Raw genomic sequence first — 23,292 nt, 5'->3', positions numbered from 1 at the left:
TCAACGAATGGGCTGCCTACCTTGGGCTCGCTAATTTCGGGTTTTGGTTTGTTGATGTTTGTCGGTTCAGGAGTAGTAATTTATGGGGAATCAAACTCCATAATTTCCTTATAAAAGGAGGTAGTAGTACCGTAGGTTAGGTAGTTTTTAGTTTTTTTTTAGTTTAGTTTTATTTTATTAATTAGTTTTAGTTTTAGTTTTTAATTTAGTTTTCTTTTCTCTTTCTCTCTCTAACTTTTCTCTCTCTCCTCTTAATTAAACTCTTAGTATTATTTTCTCTCTTGTTTCTCTCTCTACAACTCTTGGTTTAATTTCAGTTATTTATTTTCTTTCTTCTATCATGTCTTCTTTTATTGCTTTGATTAGTTTAGATTTAATTATGCTTGAGTAGTTCTCTTTCTAGGGTTTGTGGGGATCCATGAATAATATGAAGGGGTAATTTATTGTTGTTAATTATCAATGCTTAATTGATTTCCTATTGATTGATTTAATGCTCTGTGACTAGATTAGGCCTGATCTTTTATGCATGAGTTTGACAATATTGATTCGAGAGATGAGAATTGATGTTTAGGTCTAGTTTTAATAGGCGGGTTAATCTATAAATGGTTAAGTCGAGATTCGAGAGATGAGATTTAATACCGGTAGATTAATTCTGTGATTGTAATACGTAGCGAAAGCCCTTTATAATCTGGTTAATTGATGCATTGATGATTGATTATTATGTTTTACCCTGGAATATTGTTTATTGGTGAACCTATGCCCTAGACCTTTTAATATTTAATTTCTCCCTACTTTATTTTCCCTACTCATATTCTCCGTAGTATAGTCTTTAATTACAACAACATTGGTTACCTTAATAATTTAGATTAAATTAATTAATTAGGAGTAGAAAGACCAGTTTCCCTGTGGATTCGACCCTACTTCCCTATCTACTTTAGTTAGAGGACTTAGGTAATTACTTTTGATTAGGGGATACGACTTTACCCTGTCAACAACCTATCAACGGGCCGCGACGACGATTTTGCATGACCTCATCCATGATATCGTGGAGGTTTATGTTGATGATATGATTGTCAAAAGTCATGATCGTGAGACGCACCTTGATGCTTTAAAATCATTCTTTGATAGAATCAGGAAATACAATCTGAGATTTAATCCTCAGAAATGTGTATTTGGAGTAACTTCGGGAAAACTTTTAGGTTTCGTCGTAAGTCAAGACGGAATTAAGGTCGATTCTGACAAGGTAAAGGCCATACAAGAGCTACCCCCGCCAAGGACAGAAAAGGAGATTCGGGGATTTCTTGGTAGATTTCAATATATTAGTAGGTTCATATCGCAATTGACAACTCGGTGTGAACCTATATTCAAGTTACTTAAGAAAAATGTTCCTACAAAATGGAATGACGAATGCCAAGCCTCATTTGATTCAATGAAAGAATATCTTTCCAATCCTCCAGTTTTAATGCCGCCGAAACCGGGGCAACCCTTGATATTATATCTTACCATCACATAAACGGCCATGGGAGCTCTTTTGGCTCAGTATCAAGAGGGTACAAGGAAGGAAATAGCTATCTACTACCTCAATAAAAAGTTCCTTGAGTATGAAACTAGATACACTCCTTTGGAAAGAGCTTGCATTGCCCTTATTTACGCAACCAAGAAGCTTCGACATTATTTGCAAACACATACTACTTATCTAGTCTCGAGGTTAGATCCAATCAAGTACATTTTTGAGAAGCCAATTTTGAGTGAAAGAATAGCAAGATGGCATGCGATATTGTCAGAATTTGACATTCAGTGTGTGAATCAAAAGTCTGTCAAGGGAAGGGCTATATCTGAAACTTTGGCTGATGGACCTATATCGGGTGATGAATTTGATGATGATTTTCCAGATGAACATATTTTTTGTCTTAGTACGTCACAATGGAAGATGTATTTCGATGGAGCCTCTAACAGGAGGGGCAATGGTGTAGGAGTATTATTGATCGATCCTTATGGAGTACATATTCCTTTCGCTGTGAAGCTTAGCTTTCCAACAACAAATAACACGGCTGAATATGAAGCCTGCATCTATGGAATCAAAGCAGCGTTAGCAGCTGGTGCAAAGAATCTCACGGTGTACGGTGATTCTTTTCTCATAATTTCCCAGACTATTGGAGCTTGGAAAGTTCGGGACGAAAGGTTGCAAATGTACATGGAGCATCTTCAACAATTTATCCCATTCTTTGAAGAAATAGAGTTCAAACATCTCCCTCGCGAACAAAACAGTTTCGCTGATGCTTTGGCAAATCTGGCGGTAAATTTGACTTGGGATGATGATGTGAAGGTACAGTCAGTAACAATTGTAGAAAAAGAAATTCCAGTGGTTAATTTTGAACCAACAATTGCTTTATTGACCCAAGAAGATAATGAGGATGCTTGGTATACTGATGTTAAGAAGTATTTAATCGGTGGAGAATATCCTAAAGGAAGTCACAAGAAGGATCAGTTGGCTATTCGAAGGCTAACTTCCCATTTCACAACATTGAAAGGTTTGTTGTATCATAAAAGTTTCGATGGAAATTTGCAATTATGCATCGATGGGGAGCAGACACAAAGGATCATGGAAGAGGTACATGGGGGAGAATGTGGGCCTCATATGAATGGACGAATGCTTGCTCGGAAGATTCTGCGAGCAGGGTATTATTGGACCACTTTGGAAAGTGATTGCATCCATTTCGTACGAACATGCAAAAAATGTCAGCTATTTGCAAACCTTAATCATATGCTGCCAGTTAGCCTAAATAATTTTACTTCACCATGGCCTTTTTCCAGCTGGGGCATAGATATCATTGGGCAAATACATCCGAAAGCTTCGAACGGGCATCAATATATATTGGTTGCTGTCGATTACTTTTCGAAATGGGTGGAGGCATCATCATATTCGAAACTAGGGGCAAAACAAGTTTCAAAATTTGTAATCAATAACCTTATATGTCGGTATGGGATACCTTTTGAAATTATTTCTGAAAATGGTTCACAATTTGAAGGCCATCTCAAAGAAACCCTTGAGAAGTACAAAATCAAACATCACCAATCATTACCATATCGTCCTCAAACCAATGGAGCTGTTGAAGCAGCTAACAAAACCATCAAGACGATAATCGCTAAGATGACAGATAGGGCTCGAGAATGGCCTGATAAACTTCCCTATGCACTTTGGGGATACAGAATTTCCATTCGAACACCAATTGGGACTACTCCATATTCTTTGGTATATGGAATGGATCCGCTTCTTCCAATCGAAATGGAGATTCAATAGCTTCGCGTAATGAATGAAAGCGAGATATCTGAAGAACAATGGTTTAAAGAACGATATGATGAACTTTCTTTGGCAAGTGAACGAAGGTTACAAGCCCTTCACAACATTCAAATTTATCAAAGACGCATTGCTCGGGCTTTTAATAAAAAGGTCAGGGAAAGGAATATCCAAGAAGGAGATTTGGTACTTAAGGAAAATCGAGCACCGATTCATGATCCACATGGAAAGTTCAAGCCAAACTGGTCTGGTCCCTTCTTGGTCAAACATCTTACACCAGCGGGAGCAGTAAAATTTATGGATCTTGATGGAAATGAATTTGTTCATTTCACCAACCTTGATCAGTTAAAAAAGTATTATGCTTGATTGGTACAGTGTTGTATTTGTGGGATTCGAAAAAAAAAACTTGAATCTCCTACTAGCTTTAGATAGTTATGTGTATCATGTTAAAGTTTAGATTTCATTCATGTTTGCCTTGCATGCTTAATGGTCATGTAGAAATATTCATTATTATTAAAAGATCATGATCAAGTCAATACTTAAAAAAATATGATTACAACGAACAAAAAAAAAAAAAAAATTTTTTAACACAAACTCTCTCGCTTTTTAGCGAGATTACATCCACTTTTAACCATGAAAACAACAACCACATACATCATACCCTAAAGACCAACGCCTTCGGATACGATTTTTCTTTTGGAATTGAAAATACATAAACAAAGGAGACACAAGTACAAGTATTGAATTACAATAAGGAAATTCTTCTAAGGATTGATTCAAGCATCACCCTCGAGGTCTTCCAACAACCATGTTGTGTAGGATGGGGTCGGAACATCGTTCTCAAGGATTGTAAATGCAGAGATCGTTCGTGAAAATTTCCATACACGAGATGATGCCCTAAGAGCTTCCACATTACCAATCTCATAGGTGGTACAAGGTACCGCTGGAAGCTCATGAAGCTCTAGGAGTCGCTGGAGTTGACCCGCTTGTCTCAAACATCTCCAAGGAAGATAGAAGGTGATGCGGCATAATCCTGGAAGTTGAACACCCTTGCGTCTGCTAGTGCTAATTGTTATGGAATTTATATTGAGAAATGAAATGATCCATTCCACATCAGCTGCGGCAAAAAGGTCTGTCCATCCACCTTGGTTGCAACATTGACGGAATATAGGAAAAAAGCCTCTTTCCCGAATATGTCGGGTTTGGTAAGGAGTTTGAAAAGGTGGCCTATACAGCTTGAATTTCTCGCATAACCAAAGTTGAAGCACAATTGGACACCCTTTAACGAATCCACCTGGATTTTGTTTCAGATGGTCAAGCCCCATCATAAGTTCCCCCAGGATAAGAGGCCCTAAACGGTTCCCTGACTCAATCTGTGACAGCAAAGAAAGGCAACGAACATGATAGGAAAATAATGATTCTTTTAGCAAAACAAGGCCGAGCAATAAAAGGATGCAAGCTCTTTCTTGGCACCTTTTGAAATCCTCATTATTGGCAGATTCCCAATAAGATAAAGAGAAGGTCTCAAGGAAATTCTCTAAGATTAGGCTGTCAAGCAGGCGATAATTGCTTTCCATATTTAATGGTATGCCTAGCAAATCCCTCGTGGCCGCATTGGTTGCCCTTGGGTCAGCAGGTGTAATCACACGGCCTTCTTTATAAAGACCTAGTAAACCCTCCACTTCTTCTAGAAGAGGAGTCATTTCTGTCTCTCCAAAACGAAAGACATGACGTTCTTCATCCCAAAATTCAACAGCATCATGAATCATATCATACCGAGATTGAATAGCTAGGAGAGGGGTGATGCTTCTGGTGAAGACACTTGTGTAAGGGGAAAGGCGAGGTGGAGAAATATTTTCTACCACCCCTTTTAGTTGGGGCTTTCTAGCTCCACTGATTTCATTTAATTCTTGAAATATGGCATTCATTTTTTTTTTCTTTGAGGAGAGAAGAAAAGAGACTTAAGAAGCTTGAAAGAAGAAGAAGGAAGTTTGATTTGGTGTAGAAAAGAATGAGTACCACATCCTTTTATAGGGTTGGTGTTAGCAATAGGGCTAGGAAGAAAAGGCCGAAGGAGTCTACTTTTCCGAAAACTCAGTACAAACCACCTGCTATTTTTGCATCTGAAATTCATAAACTGTTTTTCAAGAATGATTGATTTTTTTCAAGCTCGTGCAAATTGGAGTTTTGATATTCTGCAAGGTTAAGCCAGTTTTTCAACTGCACCCAAGCCAACATTTGTGTTGCAACTGAGTGAAGATTTCACTCCATTTTTTTTAGCTAGTTTTTCAACTGCACCCAAGCCAACATTTGTGTTGCAACTGAGTGAGGATTTCACTCCATTTTTTTAGCCAGTTTTTCAACTGCACCCAAGCCAACATTTGTGTTGCAATTGAGTGAGAATTTCACTCTATTTTTTTAGCTAGTTTTTCAACTGCACCCAAGCCAACATTTGTGTTGCAATTGAGTGAGAATTTCACTTTATTTTTCAGCCAGTTTTTCAAGTGCACTCAAGCCAATGTTTAAATGAAAATCAATTGGGATTTTCCTCCTTTTTTAGGAACGTACGTACATCAAAATTTTGTGTCTTTTCTCAAACATTGACTATCGTTTTATTTAAACTCAATCAATGTGGGGCAATCTGTAGACACCAAATTTTGATCCTACCTTTTTAATTATCATTAATATTTTTTTTTTACTATAATTATTGTTTTTTTTTTTTTGCAAATAATAATTATAATTTTGCTAATTACTTTATAAACTTAATAATGTTTGTTTTATTACATAAAACGAAGGAAACGAGTAATAATAATGATTTTTTATTAATAATTTCCAAAATACATGTTACAATTTGTACTTCTAAATTACTAAATTACAAAATATTGAAGTACAAGCTCACATTACATGCATTATACCCTGCTCCACCGAAGTAATTTTCGGGTTTTTACTTGTGGATTAACAAGTAAATTAATATGGCCATTAGGAGGACCACTAGCCCCACAATGTACATGAAATACACCCTTATCATCCTCATGTCGTCCTCAAATGTAAAGAGTATGAAACATGGTGATTGAGTTTAATGGTGGTTTTTTTGTTTGATTTTTTCGGGTAAGGAGGAAGATGGAAGAAGATAAGAATTAAGTGGTGAGTGGAGATTTTGGATAAGGGTAATTTCTTTTTATAGTAAATGTAAGTATTTTTGTATAACAATCGTATTTTTTGTACGTATTTGTATAATAATCGTATAGTATAAAGTACATTTTTTTTTATCTCGCTAGGGGAATGTGTCATTTTCCTTATAAACAAGTATCGTTTAACCCTTTAGAGTATAGTAAGTATATTAATATGTTTACTTAGACCGTTAGGATGCTTTTTTATGTTATCTATTTTTTTTTTCTTTTGTGATTCGTGCACTATCCTATCATATGACCAATTTACCTAAGCTATAAAGTCCATTACTCTAAAAGACTCATGTCCAACCAATATAGGGGAATAACAAACATTCCCACACCTAAATGGATACTATATGTTGTAGTGCTTAAGGGACCTCCTTTTATGTACGTCTGTTCTAATATCCTTGTTCCGCAGTTAATACTTGATCCGATAAATACAAGTTCGGACCTAACCTGTCCATATTTATCTAGGAGCTGTATGGACGAGTTTAGACGAGGGACAAGTATGTATAATTGTGTATAATTGTGTATAGCTTCAGATGAATAGTTTTTTTTCAGCGATAATATCGGATCATGTTTTCATTTCGTTACGTTGCTCTGACATTTTCTTTGGCATTTATGTTTCATTGCATGGTAGCCTTTACTTTCTTTTCTTTTGCTTTTTTTTTTTTTGTGTGTTGTTGTTGTTAGAAGTTCATGCATTTGCATGGAACGTCTGACATTATTATTATTATTATTATTATTATTATTATTATTATTATTATTATTATTATTATTATTATTATTATTTTATTATTTATGTTGTATATTTCAGTCTAGTTTGTGTATTCCTTCTTCAATTTTGATAAGCAATTGTCAAAAGTAAATTAACGTTACCTTTTTTTTATCCCCCGCGGTAAATGTGGTGTCCAATAAATTTCAGTTTGGATCAATTGTATCAATATTTATCCGACACTAATTGGGATAGCAGGATTCCATACGCGTCATGTATTGTATTTTACTATGCAAGCACTATTTGACACTATGCAAACACTATTTGGCACTATTCCAAATAGTAATTTCTGTTATGAAAACTTTGTTTGCCGACATACATTTGGCTCCTGTTTTATCTGTTTTCCTGTTGTTTTGATCTAGTTTTGTATCTTTTGTCTTTGTTTTTTACGACTATGGTTATATAAATTTGCGTTTTAATAGAGTAAAGTAAGATAAGAGTTCGCGTTTTTTTTAAGGTCATTCGGTTAAGGGAATATATTTTACTCTTGACCACCTTAAATTTATGTTGTATGACTTAGTATTGTATGATGTATTTTCACGTTGACCTTGTCAATCTTATGATTTTATATGATCCACTTTTTTTAGTAAGGGTTATTATTAGAAATGCTCGTATGTATAAGGTTTTGTCGTGTGTTCAGATATTCTTGGGTAAATTTATATGTACTATCTAATAAGGGTAGGGGTTATTTCTCTTTTACTTTTTTTTACTAACTTTGAGATATTTTGTCCAACCCTTTTAGTATTGTAACCTAATGTCTTTGTATATCTTTTAGAGCTGACATCTCAGAGCTAACTTTTTTTTTATATAAGTGTTGTTTTTAACACCTTGGTGAGTATAATAGTGACTAATTAAATTTAGGCGCTCTTTTATTATATACCATGTGAGTATTATTATTATTATTATTATTATTATTATTATTATTATTATTATTATTATTATTATTTTTAGTTATGACACGACTTGGTCATACATTTTTTTTTTTATATATATACCATGGCATTTTAGAACCTTTTTATTATGCGAATATTAGAGTTGATTTTATTACGGTTTTCTTTATTTTATCAGTTTAAGCGTTGCAAAACAGATTAGCAAGTTTGTTACATGTAAAACAAGAGAATTTAATATCAAGATTCTCATTATTACCAAGATCTTGATATTTACCAAAGTAATCCTTGAATTTTAACTTATTTACTTTTTTTTATTTACAAATTAACCCCTTTATTTACCTATAAATACCCCCCTAATTCTCAAAGTTTTTAACACACCAAAACATTCTTACAATTCTTCTCTCTAAAAGTTCTCTCTAAAAATTCTCTCTAAAAATTCTCCTCTAATCTTAATTTTAGTTAAAATCTCTCTAATTTAGCTTTATTATTAAGTTATTAGCTTATTAAAAAGCATCTTATAATTAAGTTGCTATTTTTATTTAAGTATTGTTATTATCTTTAATTCTTATAAAAAAAACAAAAATATTTCAAGTATTGTTGTTATTATCTTTGTTAGAATATTAGTTTAATTGCTTAAATTTTCCTATTCTATCTTAAAACCCAAAAAAAAAAAAAAAAAAAAAAAAAATTTATTTCTTAAGTTTAGCTTTATTTTTCAAAGTTTATTTTTTCTAATCAATAATAAAAAAAAGTTCATTAGCTTCATTTTGCTTTAGTTTCTTTAATATATCAAAACTCAAAAAAAAAGTACTTAGACTCTTTAATTTAATTTTAACTAAGGAGTGATCATATTTTCATCCTTGATAAACCAAAGAGGTTATCCAAAAAATTGCTACATCTAGCTCAAGGTATTATCTTCAATCTTTTCTTAATTTCCTTAATTATTATTATTATGCTAACTAACATGTTTGTTTCCATGTGATGTTACCAATAGGGGTAATGATGATATTAGGTGCTAAATTAGCCCTAAATCTTTCATTACTCCACATTAGAAAGCCAAATCTATTGGTGAGGTGATAGGTTATTAAAAGAGGGGGGTAATTGCATTTTGCATTGTATTTTTTTTCTAATGCATTTTAAATATGAAAGATTAATACATTCATATGTCTGCTTAAAGCATATTTTTAAGGATAATTTATTTTTTTTTAAGTGAGTTTAAAGACCTAATGAATTAAGAGTTTATGTAGAGGTTATTCAAGAGTATTGAGTTACTTACCACGTCCCAAAGATGGTCTATAAAGGACCTTTACGACCAGAATCAGTTCCAGTTCTTTAGCTCAAATGATAGAACTTTTCAAGAGCTTTCCAACCATATCTCACAATAATTTTTTCGATTTTTCTATGATTTTTAATGATTTTTTTAGTTTAAACTATCAAAAAATTGAAATATGCACGTTTTTCTCTTAATTGCTTTTTAAAATTTTTATTAATGGTGGCATGAAATCTATATTACACTAAATTATATATATACTTCTTAACTTATGAAGTTTTAATTAAATTGTCTTTAATCTTCTTTTAAAAAATGATTTTAGAAATAAGAGTTTTAACAAGCCTTAATTCTAAATGTTATTTTAAGAAACTTTAATCTTATTTCAAAGATGACTTCAAAAATAAGAGTCTTTAATTCTAAATGTTTTTTTTTAAATCTTTAATCTTAGTTTATAAGATGACTTTTGAAATAAATGATGTCTTAAGGACTTTAATTTTCTTTTAAGACTTTAGAAATAAAAGTTTTAACAAACTTTATTTTTCTTTTATAATTTTGTGAACCTTCTTATTTCAAACCCTTTTGTGAAAAAGAATGAATCATAACTTTGATTGTTTGTTTTTAATAAGTAATAATAGTTAATATGAGGTTATGGCCTCATTTCCAAACATGAGGTTAAGATTAATTATTTAGTCATATAAGGTTGTAACAATTATCCATCTCCATGAAAATAAGCTTACATCCCATTATAATTACCCGATGGATTAATTGACAATCGGATATGATTAAATAGTTTATTGTTCCCTTTTATTTGGAAGTAAGGCCTTGACAGCTGTCGTGTTTTACTTGGCCAATTCCATTAAGCCTAAACACATAACCCTTAAAACCTTACAAAAATTACCCTTGAGTGAATTTAAACCCAAAGTGAGATTATATAGTGAACCCTTACAGTTTTGCTCCAAAAAATACCATGACCCACTAAAAAGTCGTCAATTGGGACGCATTTGTTGAATTGTCTTATTCAAAAGATATTTTTGATGATCACTAATCGGGGTGATTTTCCTCAACCAAGGTGGTTCATTTTACTTTTATGAGTGAATCTGTCAAAGATCACTAAAATCCCACTTACAAAAATGACATTTATGTCAACAACCCAAATTAAAAACCCAATGGAATTGGTTATTTAAAACATGGCATCTATCCGAACTATGAAGGTTTTGATCCGTGAGTGAATTCAAAATCTCACTATGATCGGTACGTAGTGCAACTTTGGTGCTCAAACCTACCTTGTATTAATTATTTTTTGTGGTTGATATGTCTTAAAAAAAAATTTTTTAACAACGCAATAGTAAGAGCCCGTTCCTTAGAACGGAAGAGAACACGAGTTCCAGACGTTCGATTCTCTTAACCTAAACCCCGAACCCTGTGCCTTTTTTTTATGGAGTTAGCAGTTGATTTTATTTATTTATTTAATTTTATTTCTTAAAATTGACTGTTTTAAAATCCGTCCTTATTCGGATAAAAATAAGGTGGCGACTCTAATTCTTGTTTATAAGTCTTATCAGACACCTAAGTGGAACCTTTATAGACTAATCTTTGTCCACTAAAAAAAACCAGGTACCACACATACCCCGACAATGTGCTGCAGGTTTCTCTGAGGCTCAATCTTGGGGATACCCTATACTTCCTCTGTTCTTTTTTACTTGACCTGTTTCTTTTATCACGCTTGCCAATGCAAAAATTTAACGAACAATAACTTTAATTCTCCATAAGTAAAAATTATAAAATTTACATATTATGATAGTACTTATTGAGACGAATTCAAAAAGATCTTACATGAATATGTTTTTCCTTATTTTATATATTATTCACAAAAGACGGTCAAAGGAGGGGTGATGAATAGTGTAAAAGTCAAAGCGGGTCAAGTAAAAAAAACGGAGGAAGTATGTATTAAAAGAATCTCATAAAGATTTCATGAGTTGCAGATTCATAAATATCAGAGCTCATATATTGGTGCATAAAGGAAAACATGTATCTCCAAGGGGTCATCATTGTCTCATCGCCTGTAACTGTCTAAAACCCAACATTCAGGAGATATACACTTGTTGACAATAGAAAGAAAAAACTTACGTCCATAGCCCAATCAAGTAGCTCAATGTGCTTAGGTACAGTTCGGTAACTTGATATGGGGTATGGCCTTAATGATCTACATGGGAAAAGGTTGAAGTTCAGTAAAGGTAAAAAATATGAGATGTCAACACCAAGATGCGTGTTTTCATTCATAACCCCAGTAATAGTAAATCATAGTTTAAACATTTACAAAATAATAAGTACATAAAAAGAAGGGTTGTAATCAGAAATGTATCCACAAAAGAGTAATGTTGACAACTTGACATGATACCCTGTCCAATCGAAATACGGAAGTTTTGAAGTCTGAGATTGTCTTTTTTGTAAGCAATAAAGCCAACCTTCTTCACTTTTTTTTTATCACCAAGACACCAACAGCATCAGTGTGTAAAGAACATGTATTTGCCTTTGAATGCACTGATTTATGAGAGCTCCAAGATTCCTTGAAACACTCTCAGGAACTACAATAGGTAAAAGTTTGTCAATCAACAGGCTAAAAATAAATAGAAAAACGTGATTATGTATCAACATTTTATCTATGCACCCTTGAAAGCACGGATGCCAGAAAGTCAGTAGTGGCATGAACACCCTTCTTAAAATAACACCCCCGCCCCTCAAGCTACACCACCCTCTCATTTTCAAAGTCTTGAAGAATTATACTCCGTAATAGATAAGACTTAGCGAACTATAGACTGCAATGACATAATTAAAGCCTCCAAGTATAAATATAATTACAAAATCACAAGCAAAGGCCCATGAGAATTTTAACTACTTCATAATAGCAAAATAAATAAATAAATAAATAAATAAAAAATAAATCATACATTACCCATCATATCAAATTATCAATATTACTCCTTTCGGTATCACCCATTTTGGATTACAAAACCCTTATAACATAAATTGAAACCCCAAAAACATCAATCAATTTATCAGCTTTAAAATTCAATCCACAAAACCCCAAAAGATCAGTTAAACCTCACTATCACACATAAACCTAAACCGGAAATATCCCAAAAAAAAAATAAAACCCAACAAAACCAATTTAATTTCCTACCAAATAATCAAATACTCATATGAAAAAAAAACAATCAACCAAGTAATCCAGAGATAAAAGTCCAATCTTTTTCACAAAACATAAGAAAATCAAATAATAGAGAATGAAAATGATGGTAAGAGTAACAGTAGGTAGCAGCAAAATGAGGCATAAAATGAAGAAACAAAACTAACGCTGCACCACCAGCGTAACTTAGCAAAGAAGCGTCACTCTAGTAGGATTAATTTGCGCCTGATGGGAAAAAACCCTTCAATGGAGAACCGAGGTACGCTTCAATGGAGGAGGCTCACTGAGAGTATGCTTCAAAGGAAAAGGGCGAAAGCAGCAACGACAGAATAAGAGGATTAAAGGAGCGGAAAATTCAGGAAAAAACAAAGAAAAAAAGATTCAGTGGCAAGACCGTAAATAGCATCTCAAGCCGAGGGTAATTCCAGAAGGACACTGTCCTACAGTTCATAAGGAACAGTTCCGTGAATTTCTCTCTTTTTAAAGAGTGTAGATTACTTTAGTAAGTTAGGTAGAACTTTCATATTACCATAGTGTAGTGTTATCGTTCTTACTTTCCTTCTCTTGTAATTAAGCTCTTTTTACTTCTTTTCTTTGCTGTTAACAACTAATGTGTGACTGCAGGAGGAAGAAGCAGGCATAGTGGAGGCTGAATTACCGTGACATTCCGGACTACTCCGCCACCTGGTTACGGTATACCCACCTTTACCGCAGTCAGGCCGCGGTTTATCTCACTCCCATATATTAAAAACCAACTATAACAGTTTACTCCGCAACCGAACCGCGGATAACACCAAAATACCGCAATTAGGCTGCGGAGTGCACTGTTATTCACATCAACTATGATTTCTTCTCTCAATAAAAAAATAAAAATAAAAATAAAAAAAGATAAAAAATAGAGATAAATAAAAAGAAAAGGGAGAAGTGATAAGTGACTTTTATGTCACTTTTAGGGTGTTTATTGAGTTGTTTTCCGGCTTATTTTTCCAATAATTTAACCATTTTTATTCTTTATTTCTACTATTTTCTTATTCTTGTCTTTCGTCTTTATTTTGAGTATTTTTGTAATTTTTAACAGTTTTTAATTTATTTTCATATTTTTAGTTATTAATTCCTAGTTTCTCTCATTTTCTTATTTCATTTTATTTTCATATTTGTTTTCTTTATTTTTATTTAATTTCTTTTGATTTTATTTTCAAGTTATTTTAATTTATTTTACCTTTATTTTATTTTATTAAATCTCGTGGTAATACCCTCGTGTTTTTTGTTATAGGTGTTCCGGGTTTCAATGTCACATTCGTGTTCGGGGTCCGAGGTTTGAAGCAAATGCACAATGCCAAGCTGCTGCCCTCTTGCTAGCAGCTTATCATACACCACTCTCCTTTCTTATCCTTCACCACACAACAACAGCGCACATCCCCTGCTCCCTCATCTCACTTAAACACCACCAGCTAAAACCTCCAACTCCCACGCAGCAGCCCAACAACAACTCACCACTCAACTCCCCTGCTCCCCTGCCCTCACACAACCAAACCAAAACACCAACCTGCCAAACCCCAACATCTCCAACCACAATTGCCACGCCTTACAACCACCACCACCTCCAATCAACCCACGCATCCACCACGCCAACAATTTGCAGCCAGCACCAGCCATCGCCAAACCAACACAGCAGCTCCAATCTATCCTGCACTACCGTCAGCCACCAATCAGAGCAGCCGGCAACCTACCAACTACCCTCAATTTCAACTTAATTTGCAATACCCTTCAGAGCAGGCGCTCACTCAACCGAAGCGACCTCTCCATTTCATTCATTTTCACCAATTCGAAACAGAGGCCTTGAGCGGCAGCTCCGATGAGTATGAGCGGTCGCTCCGAGATTCGCGTGTGAGATTATACGGATTAATGAATTTATGCGGCTGTGATTGATTGTGGTTGATGAACGGTGGCGATTGAGCGATAATTGCTGATGATGATGGAGTATGAACGGTGATGATGATACGTGGTGAGGATGAAGAACGCAGAGCAGCCACGAAGTTCCAAAAAATTCGTGAGTCTGATTTGTTTTTCTTTGGGGATTTGTTTTTGTTTTTGTTTTTGATTTTCCTTTTATTTTTATTTCTTTTTTTCCCCTTTCTTTACTTCCTCATTTTATTTTACTTTATTTTTTTTTCTTCTATTTTTCTTTTATTTAGCTTTGTATAAATACTCATTTTGGGGTAATTAAACTAGGACCTATTATTCCATTTTCTTAATTATTAGTAGAGCTTCTCTCTCTTAGGGTTAGAATAGATAATTTTAGAGAGAGAAAGTAGATTATTGCTCATTTTTCTTCATTGTATTCAACTTTGATCAAGTTCATTTCAATCAAGCATTAGTTCCAAGTTTTCATCTTTAATCAAGTTTATTTTTATTAATCTCTAATCCCTTCTTTTAGCTTTATTTATTTTCTTTATTGTTGCTTATTTTCATTAATCCTTTTAGTTTATCTAGTTATTATTATTGTTATTTTCATTATTCTTAATCATGTTTGGTTTTGTGTTTCTTAAGTTTATTTTTGGTTTTGCTATTATGTTTAATCTCCCCTCTCTAGGCTAATTTCTTAGCTAGGGGAAGGGGGTGAAAAATGTGTGTTGATATTGGATGAATGATAATGGTTGGATTGAACTCATGCCATATATTGATGAAAGATATGATTTTTGATAGCTTGAGATTATTTTGGCACTTTATCTGATATTCTCTAGTTTAAATGCATGAAAGTGATTTAAACTTGATTAAGATCTTCTATATTTTAATGATTGCATGAGAATGAGTTGTTAAAGTAGAGTTTCATGGATTGTGCTTCTTTAATCTCTTGATTTGATTGTAACTAATAAGATGCATGAGAGATCTTAATTAGTATAGACCTATTTCATTGATTTTCCTAAACTATTGCATGAGAATGAATTGCTTAGGTAGAATCTTGTGTTCTTTGGCATGTTCATCATGATAACCATTATTGTTCCCCTCTTTTTAATCATATTTGACACCCCCCGTACCCCTAGCGTCATTCTCTCTTGATTTTAGTCATCTTTAACCGTGCTTGTTTGTAGTCTTAGTTCTTTTTATCCAAGAAAAGTCAACAAAATTATCCTTTCCTTGACTCTTGCTTAGTGACATTAATGTTGAATGAGTGTGCTTCCTTAGTGGTTCGACCTTTACGTACCCCTATACTTGTATTACGGTAGTTTAGGATTATAAATGATTAATTTGATTAGGGGAGTAGTTTGCGGGTGGACTTCGAGGGAGGTTCTCGCGATTGCGACACTCGTGGCTTTCCATGTAAGAGCTATCTAAGGAGCAAAGCACGCTACAAGGGTGAAATAGTCCTTCTTCCTCTTTGTCAATTGTCTTGTTAATTATGCTTATTAGTTATATTAATTGTGAGTGGCTCTTGGGGTCGGGTTTTGTATTCAGCGGGAAGTCGGACTTTCTGAAACCCAACAGCGGTATCGGAGCCTTGCTCATTTATTTTTATTATTAATTTTTTCAAGGTTTTAAAATGTCTTTAATTTCTGGTTGTAGTTGCTAATTAAGGGTTCGTTTGGCATTGTTGTGATTTTCTGTTTTTTAGTTTTTTGTTTTTAAATTATATTATATATGTCACATAATGAATAAAAAATTATTTAGACTTATTAAAATAATGATAATATTGAATACTAATAACAACAAAAAGTGGATACATCTTTTTCTTGTTTACTATTTTTGGTTTTTAGTATTAAAAAAAATGAAACTAAAAACCAAAAATGATGCAAAACAAGCCCTTGATTAGTAGCTCAGTTTTATTAATTTTAATTTCATTTTAATTAGAATTTTAGCTCCCGAACCCATATTTCCACCTAAGACTAGTGAAGATTGAGTGGAATCGATGTTCTGGAATAAAAAAGATTTAACCCTTTTAGGTCTGTGAAAAAGCCGAATTCTTTCTAGAAATGCCTGTTTCGAGGGATTTTTTTGTTTTGACGAAATTTTTTAAGAATTTTTAACCTTGTATCTTAATGTCATATTAATTTTGATTATGTGTTTTGTTCTTTTCTTTAAGCGTTAGCAATTTTAGACCACTTGTGAGCATGATTATAATGTAGTAATTGGTGCTTAAATGGTTGGCTCAATTTTTCACATAACTGCAAATCAATTGCTTTAAGTGTGAAAAGTTTGTATTTTGAAGCTCTTAAGTATTAAAGATCTAACATTTAATTATTTTAGTTGGTTGGAACTTTATGTTACTAAATTCCATGTTTGTGTATTGAACATTCTTGATTTAATCATTTTTATGTTGATTAAAGTTATAAAGTTTCAAACTTATGATTGAAATTTAATTAATCTTCATATTGGAAGATGTAATTTTCCAAAGATTCGCAAGTTGATGTTGGAATTTTTTCTTTGAATATTATGTTCATTATATTATTCCCACTCTGTTAAATTTTGTCAAATCTCATGACTAATTTATGTTTATATAATTAATAGTGAGAACAACCCTTCATTTTGTAGCATCAAGTTGAACCAAATTTCATTTAAAGAATAGTTCTTGGATTAATTTGGTTTGTGCACTTAAATGTATTTATTAAGTTGGACTTGTTATAAATTTCATTTTTGCTCAAAATGTTAATTTAGTTTAGAATTGATTAAAAACGTCACACAAAAATCGAGAAATAATTCCGAGGCACAAGCACGCAAAACGAGGCATAATAGGCACAAGTAATCCCTCGGCCAGCTAGGCTCCTTTCGCAGCCCGCATGTGGCAACCGAGGGATATGGGCTGGTGCATTGCTTGTGTGCTGGTGCGGCGTGTGCATAGGGCAGTGTGGCTTGGTGCGTTGCGAAGGGCGCCTTATGTGCGGCAAGCTACTGCGAGGCCGCATAAGCCCACACAGTAGCAAGCCCGCAAGGCCTTCACCAGCCTAATCGCCGCAAGCATGCCCAATAGGCAGCATAATGGACAATTGTGCGATGCTGTAGGCTATGGCGTGATGCTTGGCGCAGCCAAGGCTGTGCGGGGAGCCCATGCAAGGGCGCCCGAGGCCTTGGTGCCTAGCATATGATTGATGCTAGGCACTTGGGCGTATTTAGGGCTATATTATTTTGCATTATTTTGCCGATTTAATTATTTTATTTATGTTTATTTATTTTAATTAAAATTTCGGAGGCTAGGCCTCGGGTTTGATGGGCACTTGCAAAATTTGATTTGGCAAAATTTGGGTTTACCGGCTTAATTAATTGGATTAAATAAGTGTGATGCTGAATTTAGTGGGATCTTCGTTTTTTTTTGAGCTATTTTTATTGCGCTTAATCACGTAATCGGTTAACAACTTTGACTAGTTTTAATTAGGCGCGTTAATCGGATTACCACCTAAGTTAGTTACTAGTTAACGCGTGTTGATGCATTGTTACCATTTTTCATTGTAAAATGCATGGGGCCATTCACATATAGTGAATGGATGAATGAAATATATATTCTCTCATAGGTTTTATGAAATGGCAACTAGTGGGGCCCGATTAGGATAGAAAATACGGACTGCGTTCCGTCATGTACTCATGTGTTTTTGTAAATCAAAATATGGTCTACGAACCGCTGCGTATTTTTGCACCTTAATATTTATATTAGTCCTAATCGTTGTTACTAGTAGTTGCATAAATCATGGTTATGTCTTGAAGACAGAGTTTCTTGGAAGGCAAAGTCATGAAGTTGCAAAAGAAGACCCTTAAAGACTTGAAGACTCAAGGGGTCATGGTAGTTGCCAAATGTATCTTTTTCTTATGTTTTCAATATATATATATATATATATATATATATGAATGATATGTTAGATGCATGTTTAAGATTTCAAAATGTTGCGATGATTAATTATGTTCATTTAAATCAACCAACATAGAAACCCTAGGTGCCTAAAATATTGAGTTAAATCTTGTCGTTCCTAAAACATCATCACATATCGAACTAATGTGCATAGTGATGGGTTGTGCCAAAGCTAGGCGTCACTATCTCCCTAGGAACGTAAGGTATGTCGATGGGTTTGCAAATGTTAAACATCATTTACATGTTGATTTTTGTTAACTCAGCGATATAAGTAAGGGGTCCTTACATATCGTTGCAAAAGAGATAAATCGTCATGAGAGCATTAGATGCGGCGATTTATCAAACCAAAAATGGCTCGGAGCCATTAACAAATGGTTGCTTACCTTCGAATAATAAGTGTTAAGACAAGCCATAACATGCTTAATTACTTACTGATTCCTTAAATCTAGGAATCACCTTATTCTCACCCAATAGGGACAATTTTAATGTGTGAATAAGACGTTTAAATAAGTTTGAAACTTGCATGTATGCTTTAAAATTCAATCTTACTTTGTATTATGAATGGTTTTTCATTTCAAAATTCTTTCAATTGTAGAATAATGTCTTCAACTAATAACGACAAAAAACCTAATTAATGTGCCCAGATCTCCTCGAAAAGTTACCATTTTCCTTGAATCTGGTGAACTTTAAGGAGTGGGAAGAACTCCCGAAAACCCTCAGTAATTGCTATATGGAGCACATTCTTGACACTCCCATCCCAAGTTTTTACTCAAAGGGGATCACGAGTGATGAGGCTCATTATGGATGGAGTTGGGATTACAAGAAAGTCTCACGAATTATGGCAAACTCCATCCCGGAACAATGGAAGGAGAAATTCTCCTCCTATTTTCCGGATATGTTCCCCCAAACTCTAGAAGATATTGTCAATTTGAGGGTTATGAAGAGCATCAATGGTAACTATTATGGTCTCGTGTCGGAAGTCACTAGGTCAATCTCTAGCATATAGATTAAGCCACCGTAAGAGGGTTACCTCATCAAAGAGAGGCAAGAAGCAAGTGTGGGCAAAGGTCTACAATGCTAGACTTAGACCCGGAATGCCACTTTAAGCCCATGTGCTCCAGATGACGAGGTTATTCACTCACTTAGATTTCAATGGCAAGCCTGTAGAGGATGACCAAGCAGCTCATATGCTACTAAGCTCACTCCACTCAGACTATGTTGCATTGAAAATGTGGTTGACAGCTAATCAGATCAAAGTCTCTTTGATGGAGGTTATTCATGAGCTTCAAAGAGCCGATTTTTGCAAGGGTACTAAGTTTGCTCTAAAGCCCAAGAAGAGGTATTTCAAAAACAAGGCAAAGATGCAATGCTTCTACTGTAGTAGGCAAGGCCACTACAAGAGGGAATGTAGCATGTACCTAGAAGATGAGTCAAAGGGAAGAGTAGCCTCTACCTCAGGTATCTTCTTTATGAACTAATACTTGAATACAAGCAATTCATAAGATATTGGATACCGTAAATGACTCATTATTATATGCTCTTGTTTCGGAAACCAAGTGAGAAGAGCTTTGCAAGTGAATATGGATGTACAAGCAGAAGAAGAAGACAATCTAACAAGCTTGTAATCAAATAGTTTGTCTTATAAATAGAACTTAATTTAGCTTTATTATCGACCATACATTGATCTTCCGACGTTGAACGTTGTTTTGTTTTGATCGCAAGAATATTGTTTTAAAAGTCTTGCTTATATGTTTTATGGCATAATACATTTATCTAAATATGTGCTTTCGTTAGACAAACAAGTTTATAATGTTGAAAATACCGCAAAAAAGCTAAGACTGTTGAGTCATATCAAACATACTTGTGGCATTGTCGTCTTGGCCACAAATTCCTAAAACTTGTTGGTGACTCTTTTGCTCTACCTTCTTTCCCTTTGGACGCCACCATGGTTACATGCATGATCACAGTGGGGCTCAAAGTTGAGTGTTGAAATATTCCCTACAGGTAGTTTCACGTAATTTGTAAATTTATGAATAATTTTAATGTAATTTATTTCATGTTGATTTGAACCCATTATTAAAAAACTTGACTTAAGCCTGTACGACGCACAATTTTTTTAAATTCATTTTGATGTATGGATCTCTCATTTATTTTATTTTTATTCTAATCTCTTTTACATAAATTGAGGAAATAAGGATTTTTTTTTTGAAATTTTAAGTGCACGTTTGTTTAATTATTAAATATTTATTATATAAAGAAAACCCCCTAATTTACACATCATTTAATAATTTACATGATCGAATTATTAATTTTCAAAAATCGATGGCCATTGAACGGTGCTTTAATATATTTTTCTATTAGTGATGGTTTAATCCTGAATTACGAAAAAAAGGAAGACATACCTATCTTTAGAACCATAAAATCCAGGTCAAACAACTTTCTTAGTCTAATTGCTTCTTTGAAGAGTTAGACTTGATTTGTTATTATTATCTGTCTTTTCGCATATCTTTCATAATGTTGACTAACAAATTCAATGGGGTCTGCATCATCCAGGCAGATCCAATTCTTGAGAACGTCATGTTTCAATTGATTAGACATCACTTCATCTTGTAGAAAAAAAATAAGTTATTAACTATATTGAACTTGTAATGATTTCCATCATCCCTAGCAAAGAGTACTACTCACTCATGGCTCTAATTCGCAAGCTAAAAATAGAGTTTCCAAAATCATCAAAAAAGCATTAAAAATTTAAAAACATCCTAAACATGATACTAGAAAGCATTAAAAACATCCTAACATGATACTAGGAATTAAACATTAATAAGCATGATTTCTACATTGAAAGAGAGTAATAAGATTACATACTTTGAAGCCTCGCAGCTCTTTCTAATAACAAAATACACGCGTTAGTAAACTTCAATGAAAATAATAAAATTAAAGAATTAAATAAAATAAATTAAAAGAAAGAGTTAAAAAGTTTAGACTGGATTTGGGACCAAACCCTCAGAAAATATTAAACCTTGCACGTTTAAGGCGAAGGCAACTTCGAACTTGGCTAGGTGATTCTAAATCTTGTGAATGCGGTATTGTGTTTGAAAGGGTAGTTTAGAAAGAGAGAGAGAGAGAGAGAAATAAAACATATATTGCTCAAGAGAGAGAATAGGGAGAATTAGGTGATTATTGATGAGAGTTGATGAATAAAAACGGAGGTTTAGGACCCTATTTATAAGAAAATAGTCCGGAAAATCATAGAATTTGATAAGGAATAAAACTCCACGCTGTCGCCAACAAAGCGACCTTGTCGCCAGAAATCCATCTTTTGTGGCGACAAACTTGTCGTTTGGCGACAAAGACAATTTTTGCGGATTTTGTTTTTATCATATCTTTTGATCCAGAAGTTCAAATAAGTCATATAATATGTCGTTAGAAAGATCTTAAAGTCTACTTTCCAATTCAATTAGAATAAAATTAAAATATTTTGTTGATAAAAAGATATGGTCGAAATAGTGAAAGGGTGTCAGTTTTGGATAGAGTTTCCTATTCCTTTCATATCTTTTACGTTATAGCTCGGATTTAATATTATAATATATCATTGGAAAGATAATTTCAAGATCTATCCAACCATATAAAATTTGGATAAAAAAATATGAGGCACAAAAATAATATCTGACTGTCTTTGAACATGTTTAAATCCGAATAGAATTAAAACTTTAAAAAAGGAAAGTTTATATTTTAATCAAATTCCTTAATCTTATCTTTTCAAAAAAGGATAATTAGATCTTTTAGAATCTTATAGAAGGTTCTAATCAATCCTAATTAGTTTGGGAATAGGATTAAACCTTTGGACCCTCCACATGATCATTGGGTCGTAGGTAAAATCCGGTTTGGGCCCGGTTTAGTATTTTGGCCATAACTTCCTCATTATTCATCGGAATTGGGCTTATAATATATCGTTGGAAAGGTCATTTCAGGCCCCATCCAACTACATCATTAATGGACCCTTATCATGGACCAAACTAAACTAGATTGGCTATTTTTAATAAATAGAGTGGGTTTTCGAAAACAGAAAGAAAGATTTTTAATAAAAACTAACCGCAACACTTGACTTTTCACACTTTCACCTCATTCGATTATGGTTCGACGTGAAAGGCATTCATCACTGGGTTTGGTTTTGGGGAGACACAAATGGGTGTCTACACAACTAGAAACGGATGCTGCATGTGTAAGAACCTGTGGTTAATTTGCTCCCTAATATTACAAGTGTAAAAATTGGATCGTCACAGGGTCATTGAAAGGCGAAGGCCATGACCAAAGAAAGACACATAAAGCACGTAATCAGCAAAGTTGAGTACATACAAGCTGCAAAACATAAAAGAAATCCCTAACATGCTACTAATAATCAATCATCACGCATCATTAGTTTATAGACTCGACACATAACTCAACTATTTATATTACTAAGAATCCATCAATTTAATATAGGTAAATCATTATTTTTATTCATTGGACTACGCAATAGACAAGATTGTCCAACCCATGCTCCATTTGGAATATAGGTAAATAATCTATCTTGTACATTACGTGATTTACAGGTTTAGACTTGGTGATGACTCATATGCATAACAATACAAACATTCCAAACACAATTCAATCAAGCAAGACAAGTTTCTGATTTCAATTCTTGATTTATTAGTGACAAACAACATTTATTATTTATTCCTTTACTACCTCGGTGTATAAACACCTTGAGTGCATAAGGCATCCCAAAGCCTTAACCTCGTCTTATAAGACTTGAATTCTTCCTTTACTCTTCCTGTTTACATAATCATGAATGAGTAATAAATTAATCTTTACACCAATCACATA

At 33.7% G+C, this 23,292-nt stretch overlaps 1 protein-coding gene across 1 annotated transcript; it reads left to right on the top strand.

The window, feature by feature from the left end:
- The first annotated feature begins 3,310 nt into the window (after positions 1–3,310).
- Positions 3,311–3,664, top strand: LOC145594107 (uncharacterized). The gene has a single exon (XM_081650443.1). It carries the CDS (start codon positions 3,311–3,313, stop codon positions 3,662–3,664), a length of 354 nt encoding a protein of 117 aa, XP_081506569.1.
- Positions 3,665–23,292: the final 19,628 nt, after the last annotated feature.

Source organism: Chenopodium album, chromosome 19, assembly GCF_948465745.1.
Source record: "Chenopodium album chromosome 19, dcCheAlbu1.1, whole genome shotgun sequence".
Lineage (NCBI taxonomy): Eukaryota > Viridiplantae > Streptophyta > Magnoliopsida > Caryophyllales > Amaranthaceae > Chenopodium > Chenopodium album.
This window is presented reverse-complemented; position numbering and strand designations above follow the sequence as displayed.